This window comes from Rhipicephalus sanguineus, chromosome 2 (assembly GCF_013339695.2).
Source record: "Rhipicephalus sanguineus isolate Rsan-2018 chromosome 2, BIME_Rsan_1.4, whole genome shotgun sequence".
NCBI lineage: Eukaryota > Metazoa > Arthropoda > Arachnida > Ixodida > Ixodidae > Rhipicephalus > Rhipicephalus sanguineus.
Window position 1 is genome coordinate 24686789 of NC_051177.1, and position 12600 is coordinate 24699388.

Sequence of the window (12600 nt, forward strand, 5' to 3'; positions counted from 1 at the left end):
GACAAGGTTTCATGTGAAAATGTAAGAAACGATAGGACAGACTAGAAATCAGTATTACAAATTGAAGGTCAAACTAGATAAAGATTTTGTGGTCCAAATCTTTATCAGGTTCCGAAACCACAATTCAAATATAAAGCGTGCTATTATAAATCTGGCAATGCCTCCTACTTCAATGCACTGATAATTTCACACGCTAACACTAGACTGGCCATAGCGGCAAGGTGTGTCACCGTGGTACGAGAAGAAGAAACTCCGGTCAGTTTTCATCCATGCTGTTAACTTGGAAAATTCTTTATTGACATTCAGTCTCCAATACACGACATATCAACTATAGACAAAGACCTTTGTATAATTCCCTTCCCTTGTATTGACGTCTCAGTGCACACAAACAGCAGCCCAAGTTGCTTTCTGCTGACATGGACAGTACGCTGCAGCTTGGCGAAATTGAAAAAGAAAAGTCAATTTAAACAAAGTTGGTCACCACAAGAAGACTGAAGACCTTATACATGTAACTGCTAAAAAACAAATGCATACCAACCAGTTTTAGCTGCAACCACTGTCATTTTCTTGGTACTAAGAACAAAAATTAGCATTCAGCAGCATGGAGTCGCTAGATGTGTTAGTTGTTAGACCTTATGTAGCACAAATAAACTATGTTCACATAACAGCAAAAATGCGTGCCAAAGCCATAAAGCAGGAACACAGTGTGTGTATAATTATAAACACAGTCTCTGCAATATTGCTGCCATCATAGACACTATAGCATACAGACATCAAAAGCTTGGATAGCTTCAAACTGTGCCACCTTATACCAAGGGACGAATGCTCCTTGTATGATAATGTGTGCTGGAGTTTATGAGAATATAAAAATATTTCCCAGCTTAAAATCCTCAAAAGACATAGATGTGACCAGAAGAGTTGTCTGACTGCATATACAAAAATATTAATAAGCTTAGCAAAAGGGACTGCCTGTGTGGTGCCTTGGACGAGTTTCTACATGGAAACTCGGGACTTCAAGTTTCGAGTTGTATCGCTTATTTTAAACTTCACTGTGAGCCTTTAATCCTAACAAAATCTAACTATGGTTTTGTGCGCAGTTCCGTGCAGTGCACATTGGTTTCTACAAGGCCATGGTGATATTAAGCCTTAACGATTAGCACATTTTGCGTCAGTCTGGGTGGAACAGAGTCTGGCTTCCTGACGCAATAAAATGCAGATGGCAGGATGAAGAACTTCCGTTGACCTCGCTTTAGTCATCGCCACTGCTCTCAAGTGTTATCTGTTAGCTTCTCAAGGTCATGCATACCTATAAGCTCAGCTTTTAACACTATTACTTGGTTTATTTACAAAGAAGAAAAAGAAGCAAATGTGCAGCTTTAGGAGTCACGGACTTGATGTGCATGTTAGTACCTAACCTGCCAACTTACTACACACGGCTTTGATCAGATGAACAGGAATGAGAAATAATTTTTTTAATGCCTGGGAATGATGTAAACACATCAACACACCGAAAAGTCATTTTAGGAGAGAATGGAACTAGCGAACTCATTACCATTCGAAAATATAGTATGAATGGCTGATTGTACAAACCTTTACAGCTGCAGGATACCAAAGTTGTGGAACCTCTTTTTTACATTACAGTAATTATTCCATTGCAAAGCACATAGTAGGATCCCAAAGGTGAGTACTGTCTGACACGGCCAGTGTTTTATGCAATAAAGAACAACTCAGCACAGAGTGCTAAAATTGCACCAAAATTGTGATATGTATTTATCCCTCCCACAGCAAATGCTCACCGGCAGACCCTGTTTGCCTTCAGAGTGTTGTATCAGCAGGAAAAGAAAATTCTCCAAAAGCCTCCGTTTTCTTTTGGTTTGCAGGCACAGTTCTGAAGTGCTAAGGCAAAAACAGTGCCTCACAAGAGCATAAAAATTGTGACACAGTTCCAGAAAAAATGACAAACGAAAGTATTCTGGGACACTTGTTTCTAAAAATACACTTTTGTGAGAAGTGCTGTTAAGAGTGACAATGACACTGAAAATTTATAAAAAAAAGAGAAGGTATTTCTATCAAGCAGTACTACACTGCTCTAGGTATTGAAACCACTATGATCTGTAATTTATAGCATCGAGTAACTGCACTCATTTTCTTCTCTATGCATATTAGCGTACAACAGCAAAACATGAAACATTGCATATCAGTTAGTAGCTACTTGCTATCAAAGTAACATAAAGCAAAGGCATTAAAGAAACAAGCCTTTGCTAACATCTGCCAATTTCACAAGAATGGAAGGGATAGTATGAAGAAAAAAAAATATGCAATAGCTGTAAAGTGACATGTGCACAAGAACAGGTACACACACACACATTTGTACACACATGTAGTACACATAAACGCAGCACTAGTAGCAAGAAAGAAAGAACACTTTTGTGCACTGCATGGCCAGTATTAAAACATGAGCATAGATTGTGGCACTGATGCACAAATAGAAATTAAGAACAGGGAGTGTGTTAGAAAGAAGGCCATGAAAAAAAAAAATTGGGTGCCTTTTCTGTTTCTGTGAAGCAACATGGCAAAAAAAAAAAAAAAAAAAAAGAAAAAGAAAAATAACTGCTAGTAATGGCTCCATAAACATGTGCACAAGCACATACAACCTGCAGTGGTCCTGACTGCGACAGTGACAACACGCACAAATTTAATTGCAACATAGCCAGCAAAGAAGTGCCCTATACATTTATGTGCGTAACATGGGCATAAACTTGCATGTATTTGCATCAGTTATTTCATGCAGAGCACAGTACAGCACTGGCCCAATTGAATATCCACTCAAAACGTAATATACACCGCTGCTGCTGCAATGAGTTTGCAGTGCAATGCATGAGGCATAGAGGAAGCGTGCTTGTGTGAAAAAGTGGCAGTGCCATCAGCGCGAACGAAAGTGGAGAGAGTTCTGTCGCTCCAAAAATGCATTCGCCCACCCTACGTACTACGAAGCACTTTATGAACTCTGCCAAGTGGCTCTCTTAAAGGGGCTCTGCAACACTTTTCCAAGTAATCGTCAAGTGGCTTCACTAGAGGAGTTTATTGCCTCACGAATAAACTGCCACAAAAAATTTTTAGAATCCGTCAAGTATGAGTGCAGTTACACGGATCTGTTACACTCTTTAAACGCTTTCTCTCTCCTTTCGTACCAGCGAGCACGCTGAAAGCTACGCAGGGGGTGCGGGGATGACAGGGGGGCAAGAAGCTACGTCTGTTCATCAGCGCGCGTCATGACCTTGAGCACTTTTCTTCTTTTTTTGAACACGTGGCTTACTTTCTGTGCGACTGCGAGCGAGTGTGCGGGCACGTCCTGGCATCCCGCGGTGGCTGTGGTAACTATGCAGCTCACGATGCTCAAATCAGCTAATCACCGTAGACTTCAGGTTTATGGCGCAGTCAGGTGGGTTTATGGCATCATTTGTTGAGAGAAGAGTGAGCAATTTCTAGCTGACCTTGGGAATTATATGTCAGTTCCAGGCCGCATGCTCACACGTTCTCAGGAGCCTTGACTACCGATCGGCACCGTATTCTGACCATGCTGAAAAAGTGTAGCAGGGCCCCTTTAACTGTAGTAGTGCAATTGGACGCAGGCGATGCATCTCAGTAACACCTTCCAGTGATTACCTCAAGGAAGAGTTGCTTTGCTGAAACACCTCTCAGCTCCTGTGCCTCGAGGATGATTAAGAAAAGCCAAACATTGCTGCATGCTGCATTTGTTGTATCACGTGTGTTATTATTTGCCTGTTGCACAGACAGCCAACTGACAAAAAATGGCGCCTTTTTCCTTATGAGAGAGATGGCACCACTATTCTCTAGGCTTGTGCGAATAGTAAATTTTAGGTTCGAAGCGAATAGTGATTTTGGTCGAATAATTTCGAATCGAATTTGAATAGTATATATGACATATTATAAAGAAAAATAAACATATTTGTCATGACTCAACAAACTTGCACAACGTTTTTTTTTAAATTGTAACAAGGCATGTGCAAATGTCATTCTTTTTGGTTCAAAGGAAGTGGAAGCAACTTTGAATAGTAGCAGGATTTTGTTTTCGGTAGAATGCAAATGATAACCTGTAAAATATGTTACGTTTTAAAATTTACTATACCTGGAGCATAAAAGCCGGTATAACAAGTTTTTAAACTTAAAAAATGATGAATCGATGTAAGGGTAATATGTTCATTTAACCTCGAAGTGGGGCTTCGCGGCAGTGCGGGTTTTCCCTGGAAACGTGTAATCACTGTACAGCACCCCTCCACCGCAGTGAAACCACCTTTACAGGGTGGTTATAAGCAGACCTATTCATTATAAGTGGACCTATACACCTATTCGTTCATTTCGAATACTTCGAAATTTTCAATATTTTAAATTTGAATCGAAGCGAATTCGAATACTGTATTATTCGTTCGAATATTCGAAGTGCTCGAATATTCGCACAAGCCTACTATTCTCTTTCCCAGAAATGTTGCATCTTTGATGTGCTTGAGAGAGTCACGTGCACATGGTGCATTTACTGATTTAAAATTCTAAGTAATTTCATGTCAGCTAAAGCTGAGGCCTGGTACTGAATCGCAGTGACCGCTTCAGTCACATTCCAGTACGGCTGTCTCCAGCCAGGGAAGTTCAGAGGAGAGGCTTAGGGCTTGAAAATACAAGCATTACTGTCTCCTCTCACTTTTTTCTCTCTGCCCACATACTGCAATTATCTGCTAAAGTAATGACAATTTCGTGTAACTAACACAAGGGCAGAATCTGTTTCTTTGTAGTGCACGGTGATCCATCACTTGAGGAGATGGCTGCGTCTTTAGAATGACAGAACACTCTACTTTCTCTAATCTCCGTTGTGCATGCAATCGCTAGCTTGTGCTATTAGCTTACTCCAAAGCATGCTCCAGCCATTCCTCACACGTTGCAACTGGTAGCAGCCATAATAACAAATTGAAGAGAAGCTGTAAAAAGAATACTGTCATTGCAACAGATAAAAAAAAGAAAGAAAAAAGACAGGCGACCACACACATATGCAAACGAGGTTATATCATACCTTATTAAATTTTCTGTTGGTACATGTAAAGCTTGTCGACCCTGAGGCAGATACAAAGAAAACTGTGTATGCATTCTATGTATGTGCACAAGTAAGGACAAAGTAACCTGTGAAGTGCACTGTGGTTATCATGCGGTTCATTAAAGCAATCAGATGTAAAAAAAAAAAAAGAGGAACAATAACAACATTGCTGCTGATGAATGCACAATCAGCATCGCACTGAAAAGCAGGAATAAGGAACTGCAGCATTCCACAGCAATGCCATAGGGTACATTTATAAAGACCCGACTTTTAGGTTTCAGTCTCCAGTACCAAACTTCTGCACCAACAAATGGCATGGCAGTATTTTGTTCTCTCCAAGTGGCAGTTTCTACAGCAGCTGTTATAATAAAGTGGCCAAAAAATAGAAGAGTAATACAATTGTTTTTAACCAGCAAATGCAAAGTGGGCACACATTTTCCTGAAGTGGCAGTTAATAAATAGAGCAGTTTCCACTAACACAAGCGTCTATTAGTTTCCTGAATAGCCCAGGTTTTCTTTTCTTTTTTGTTAGTGCAGTTGGAATGAATGTCCTAAAGCTAAACATGGGGAAAGACTGATACAGTGAATGAAGCAAAACATTAAAAAACGTTGAACTTTAAACACAACACCAAAAGAATGCTGTAAGAGGCTAAAAATATCTTTGGAGACCGAGGGCTTCTAATGCACTTCTCTGTGTATGCAACCAAAAGGTGGGTAAAAATGTGGGATGCGAAATGCCACACTATCACTTGTCACTTATGGTGACAAGCATGCATTAATCGCGCAGTACTTTGGTGGCACCTTCAGCACATGGCATTCTTTGGTTAATTAAAAAGTTGAAATCAACTGCCCCTCACAAAAGACTGACTTCCAACACCGCAAGTTAAAAAAAAAGAAGAAGAAAAAACAGGCAAGGCGAAAACGAGCCAACTTTCAGTATTACGTAAAAACACCTCTCAAAGGAACCATTGGCCAGAACACTGGCACAGTACAGTATATGTTTAGCATAAGGTTCTAGCATTGTAGAAGAGAGAAAACTGATCACACACCGAAGTCACCCAAAAACATTATCATGTACTTTGCCTTGCTTACATATTCGACAGCTTCATGTACAGAAAAATTGTCACCGGTGCACTGTTCATTTCTAACAAGTGCGATTGGTTGTGGGCTAGTCCACTCATCCACAGCATCTTATTGTAATCACAGTTTAGCCGGCAGGCATGTGTTCCCAGTGATTGATCCCTCTACAGTTGGACACCTTACGCATATGTCAAATACCTGACGCAGTATTTCTCATCACTGTATCATACCTTATGAAACCGAAAAAGAAAAAAAAGTATTGCATTTAATTTTGACTTTTTTTTTTTAAACGACAGAGAGCTAAAGAATAATCGGAATTCTATGCAACAGAAGTTCAAATAATAAAATACAAGTTAGAATTCTGAGTCCACGAGCAAAAAAAAAAGTTTGCGCGGGCAAGGCATGCTGCAAAAAGTTCAGCATTCTTGTAGTTTATAAATAGTGGGTAATAATTTATTCATGCCTCATCAGCTGGAGCTATCACTCGGCATTCGGACTGTGACGATTAGAAAATTTCAGCAAAAACGGGAGCCATATGTTAGGCACTCTGCACGTGAAGTGCAGTATAAAATTATTTGCTGCCCTATGCTGTGCGAGGAAATGTGGACAACCCACTCACTCAAATTATTTCAGACTGCCTTATTAAAATGCTACTGCATCCATTCAGCAGAATGATGCTGAACTGAGTGAAATTGTGCAACAGTATTGGCGCACCCCTCAATTATTAGACACTTAACTCAGCTCAAACACAGAAGTACAGAGTAAAACAACAAAACTAATTACAAGGTGCCAAGACTGCCTTACCGCCAAATATACAGATAAATTACTAAACCTCTGATATACTCAGACTAAACTGTGTTCAATGTGAATATTCTATATCACAAAACATTACTTATCTGAACCACCACCATGAGTTTTGTCTATAAAGAAAAAGACAGGCTTGCTAGATCGTGTTAGTTGTCTGCCAAAGCCAGATGAGCATAAAAAACAAATTATAGAAAATACCTAGTCATCCTGCCATTTACTTCATCTAGCAATGGCATCACCCATTGTCATGCTTCTTTTACTGCTGTCCTAATGACAATAACAACTTTCAAGCAGTTCCTGAAGGTATTTATGATACCCTCTAGCTACTAATACAGTCCAATCAGGCTTACTTTGGTTTCACCTGACCAATCCAATGGGAAGAGAAATATATTTGAACAGGAAACACTTGTCCCAATGTGCTCAACAATTTCTCAATCATTGAATGATTTGAACTCGCTGAACGATTTCAACGAATCCCAATCCTTGTATAACAATTTCTCATCCCTTCAATCCTCCATCTTCCATTGAACTTTAGTCTTGTTTGAATCCAATGGGGGTCATTCAAATAGCCAAGAAGTGGAACAACCAAGGGGGTTGATTTTTGTTAATCACAGCATTCATCTGGTTGTGTTAATTGTATTAAGCTATGCTTAATTACTACAGAAAATTTAAAGCCACAAGTAAACAATGCTTCAAGTGGTGCTTGCATTGTCTAGTGCAACATGCTCCCCTCATATTAAGGCAAAATGCAAAGCCTTATTGGGCTGCAGCCAATGAAACCAATGAAGCACCTAAATGTGTAAACAAGTAAACGCAAATGATGTATGTAGCTAGAAAAGCTAGGCAGCTTTGAGCATACGACTTGTTACCAAAATAGCTTCATTAATCAATGAAGTTATCTTTTCTCAAGACCGGCATCACTATTGAAAGCATAGTAGGGCAGGCCCCCAAAATAAACAATGTACAAAGTTCGAATGCATGTTAGGAGAACTAATAGAGCTACATTCATAATACACAATTTTTCAGAGCATCTTGCTAGATAAATTCTTCTTAGCAATAACAAAAAAAGAATGTTGCAGGTTTTGCACGACAATGCCTTCACCTCAACACAGGTATGTGCATAAGCAGCTGATATTGTCGCGTGAGAACTTAAACTAAATATTGTGTCCCATGATGACACAGAAAAGCAAGCTCCGACCACCTACAACAGAAATGAAATGTCAGACCTCCCTTATACCAAAAAAAAAGAGAAAAAAAAAAAGCCACAACATAGCAAGGTACATACAGCATTCGCCTACCTTGCATAAATGCAGCAGAAGGGAGAAAGGTTTCTTGCTTCATTTCGTGCCTTTGTGGCATGCAAAGTTACTTTCACAAAATAGACCAACAGCATTTAAAAACAGGAACATTATAACTGTGGTGTTCAAAAGCACAAACATTGACTTTGTTCCAAATGGCCTTGAGCTTTCTACTTGAAAAGCTTCAGGCAAAGGAGCAAAAATTACATTGGCTAAAACTCGTCAAGAGAAGGGTAGGATGGGTTACTCCGGGAGGACAGTGATTGACGCTTTCCAACATAAACACTACTTTTCGTTATATAGAGTAGAACCTCGTTGATACGTTTCCGAAAAAAAACGCGGAAAATAAATGTACGATCCGGGAAAACGCACGATCTGAATCGAGTAAAAATTGAGGCTGACAAGCCCATATTGAGGTGCAAGTGCAAAAAAAGCATTTATTTCTAAAAAACATGGAAGGACTCTTCGATTTTCAAACTCCTGGCATCTTGCTGGCAGCCAGAGGTCAGCCAGCTAGTTCCAGTCCTGACCGGAAATAACGTCGTGGTCACGTGTGTTGAAATCCCGAGACAACCCAAATATTGCAAAATCGAACTCTGGGACAACCAGTGTAAACGTGTCAGCAGACGAAACTTTGCGCCGCATGGGCGTCGGTTCTTTCTGCATTGCCGCTTGGAAATATGGGGCTAGGTTTGCCGAAGAGCGGAAGTGATGTTCTCGAGCATACGCATTTGAGATACGATCATGTACGTTCGCAAGATCACGCGCAACTCACCCCGTCTGTGAAGAAAACTGCCGCCCCGCTAAAGGCTTAACAAGCTCAACTCTTCGCAGTGCACGTAACAATCGCGGTACAACACGATATGTGAAATCTCGCGAAAGTGATAAGCGTCCCTGAAGGCGACAGCTGTTAGCGGATATCGCTTACTACGTCGCACACTCACGCTCATCAGTTTGCGTTCTGTCTTAATTGAGACATGCACTGGTATGTTCGCCGCCACTTGTAATCGCACCATCTCGCACGGCGGAACGGACTTTAAAAGATAACGCCAGAATAATCGTATTTTCCGGGAACGTATTAACCGGGACGTATTACACACAGCTGTATTGGGTTATTTTTAATTTTCGTGATTTCGAGCGTAGAAGCCCGGAAATCGTACTAAGCGGGAACATATCAACGAGGTTCTACTGTAAATACCCTTTTTGTTTTGGTGAGCTCGAAATTAAATAATGGGAGACAGTATTGAAAAAAGCGAGACTTGTAAAATAGAGAGGTAGCCAAAGTGAAAGACCCACACTGTGAACATAGACAAATGCCTGTCAGTATTCTGTGGCAAAGAAGGGCTGACAAAAAAGATGAAAAAGAAAGTGCTTACTAGCAGTCACTATAAAAGAATATGGTACCAGGTCAAGGCAGTTTGGAACAGAGCAATGGCTTTCCGAGAGCAAATATTGCAAAGAAAAAACACGGGCACTTCCCCAAATGTGGTGCTTAGGAAGAGCTGAAGCGGACGATGGAAAGCAGCTGTGTCAGCAGCCCCATCACCAGCTGCAACAGCTGCCGCACGACTTTTGACCGGCCCAGCAACACCCTCAGGAAACCAAGCAGCAGGATCGTCTTTAGGGCTACATGCACCGCATGTTGCCTGAGATGGAGAATATAGAGAAATACCACCAGTGGTTAAGCTTAATTATTGCCCAGGTGCCAAGCCATGAAGAAATGTTTAGCATCGTCTAAGAGTTTATCTTGTCACCAAGTAGCCCTAATCATCATCTATCTTGCTTCATAATCATCGTCAACATCATCGGCCTCTTTTATGTCCAATGAGGACAAAAGCCTTTCCAAATGATTTCCAACCCATCCTGTTCTATGCTGGGCAATTCCATTTTATGCCTCCAAATTTCCGAATTTTGTCTCTCTACACTCTGCCATTCTTGGCTGCACTTCCCATCTTCTGTTATCCATCCCAACGTTCTAATTGACCATTCGTTATATGTCCTTCTCATGACGTGGCATTCCCAGGCCCATTTTTTTCTCTTAATGTCTACAAGAATATCAGCTACCCCCGTTTGTTCTCTGATCCACTCTGCTGTCTTCATATCTTGGCCAGCTTCAACTTCGAGAATCAGCTAAGACTGGTCGCAGGGGGCCAGGACGCAGCCCGAGCTCAAGGCATCCTGGACTAAGGATGCCGTCAGCACTTCGCACTTGTCTGCTATGTTCAGAATAAATCAAAAGAATGTGTTGTCTGTGGCAACGTCACGTCATAAAAGTAGCTTTTTAAATGCAAACAATAGTACTGCCACCTGACATGAGTGAAACATCAGCCCTATAGAGTGCTTCAGGTGCTTTCATTCTGCTGGCAACAGATCATACCATTCGTTTTAACAATTTTTATATTTTACACCTGGAGCCATGGTAGACTACAGATACTTCTGCCTGACTCTGGATGAAACAGCAAAGTGCTGTAGCTAAAGGTCACAATAAGCAAAACTTGCTATACAGTTATCTCAGTGCATGAAAACAAAATGGTTACTGTTTATCTAAAAGAGACTCAACTGACACCAAGTCTAACGTACCGTTTCAGTCGTTTTCGAGACTCTGGGATGGTCGAAGGGTCCTGTTTGAACAAGTAGCGTCTCACACCGAGAAGGTAGTTTTCCCAATAGCTCTCCCAGTTGATCTTCCGAATGTCTATGTCAAACGTCTGGAACACAAAACAGAAAGAAAACGCAGAAAGATTCAAATTCCACAGACTTGGTCACATTATCAGTCATATATACAAATTTCTGCGACTCTTTAAAACTGATTAAGGCTACCTTTTAGAGCTTATTCATGCTCTCACCAAAGCAGCATCATTAGTAGGCACTAAAAGGGGCTCTGCAACATGTTTTAAACATAAAAAACATTACAGATCTCTAGGTAAGGCTCCTGTGAACGTGTTAACCAAATATTATTGGAATGCATGCAGTAGAAAATTAATAATATTGTGTCTACAAAGCCAAAACTTCTGACACACTCATGGCAATGCAAGGAAAGAGAAAATGCTCGGTTCGTGCAACCAGCTGCTTATACTTGACACTGCAAAGGAAAAACAGCGCTAAAAACGGACGAGGATTAAGGAAGACACTACACATGTCGTGCCTTCCTCAGTCCTCACCCGTTTTTAGCGCTGTTTTTCCTTCACTATGATGAACCACCAACTAGCCCAAGTTTCTCTTCTAGTACACTTGACATATTAATAATATTTTGTGGCAGGCGATTCATGAGGAAAGAGTCTAACAGTAACGTGATATTATGATAACTTAAAAAGGTGTTGCGGGCACACTTTAAAAATAAGAAGCAATGCCATTTGTGGGCTAATATTAAAGACGAGCTGTGCTAATTCAGTGAAAAATGATGAGATGTGAAAGCAAGGCCGATTTCCTAGCGACGCTCGACCCAATGCTACTCCTTCCTCTGGTTTTCGCGTTGTATCGATGGCTAGATTGATGGTCTGCCCATGCTATCAACAAAATCAGCCGGCCATGTCTCGTTGATAAAAATGGCACGGAATTGAGAGGAAGGCATACCTGCAAAACACTCTCCCAGTGTACAGGCAATAAGTGCTGTTTCTTACTGCCAAAAATGAGTTAACTCCACCATGGCATGCCACCATGGCATGCATATTAACGTAAATAGTGGCTCTCTTTGCACATGGTATGGGCTTTGGATGAATTTGTTTACTTAGAAACTTTCTGTAATTTAAAATGGTGATATAAACTGCCTTAATATTGTCAAGTGTAAATAAGTGATGTAGTGGCATGCAACATGCTGTCGTTTAAAGGTATATTTGTTGCTGTTTCCGCAAATGAGGTTTGTTGGAAGTTAGCGCTCTCTCTTGTATTTTGTTATCCTCCGTACTCACTTGCACTAGACGAAACCTCTGCTGCAAATGGATGTAATATAACTGAAAAAAGATTTGTCACCGTGTTTTCGTCTGCACAAGGAGCTGAATACAAGCAAAGAGCAATCATTTGAAATTAAAAGCAACAAAAAGAAAATGGTACTAGATGTTCGCTGACCTGCCTGTCGAAGGGTGATAGCCTACTGTGAAGCAGCAGCATGTTGTTGGACGAGAACTCCCATGTCTGTGTGGTAAAGAACCTCACGGCTTCCATGGCACTCTTGGACTGCTCCAGGAACCGCACCATTCTGATGCAAAATAAAAGAAGCCATCGAAGCACCACTTTGAGCTGACTGACCATCTTGTGTGCTCGATAGAATATACGCTGTATCTAAGGCAAGGCAGTAGAAACCACTTATAATAA

The 12600-nt window shown here is 40.8% G+C and overlaps 1 protein-coding gene across 1 annotated transcript in view; it reads right to left on the reverse strand.

Moving 5' to 3' along the window:
* Window positions 1-260: 260 nt before the first annotated feature.
* Window positions 261-12600, reverse strand: part of LOC119382555 (fatty acyl-CoA reductase 1-like) — a 31584-nt gene continuing 19244 nt past the window's right edge. The window contains exons 11-13 of the mRNA XM_049412160.1: window positions 12355-12567; window positions 10870-10997; window positions 261-9935 (exon numbers count right to left, since the gene is read on the reverse strand). Coding sequence (XP_049268117.1) covers window positions 9782-9935; window positions 10870-10997; window positions 12355-12567 — 495 coding nt within the window. The 3' untranslated portion in view covers window positions 261-9781. The remainder of the gene's footprint in view (window positions 9936-10869; window positions 10998-12354; window positions 12568-12600) is intronic.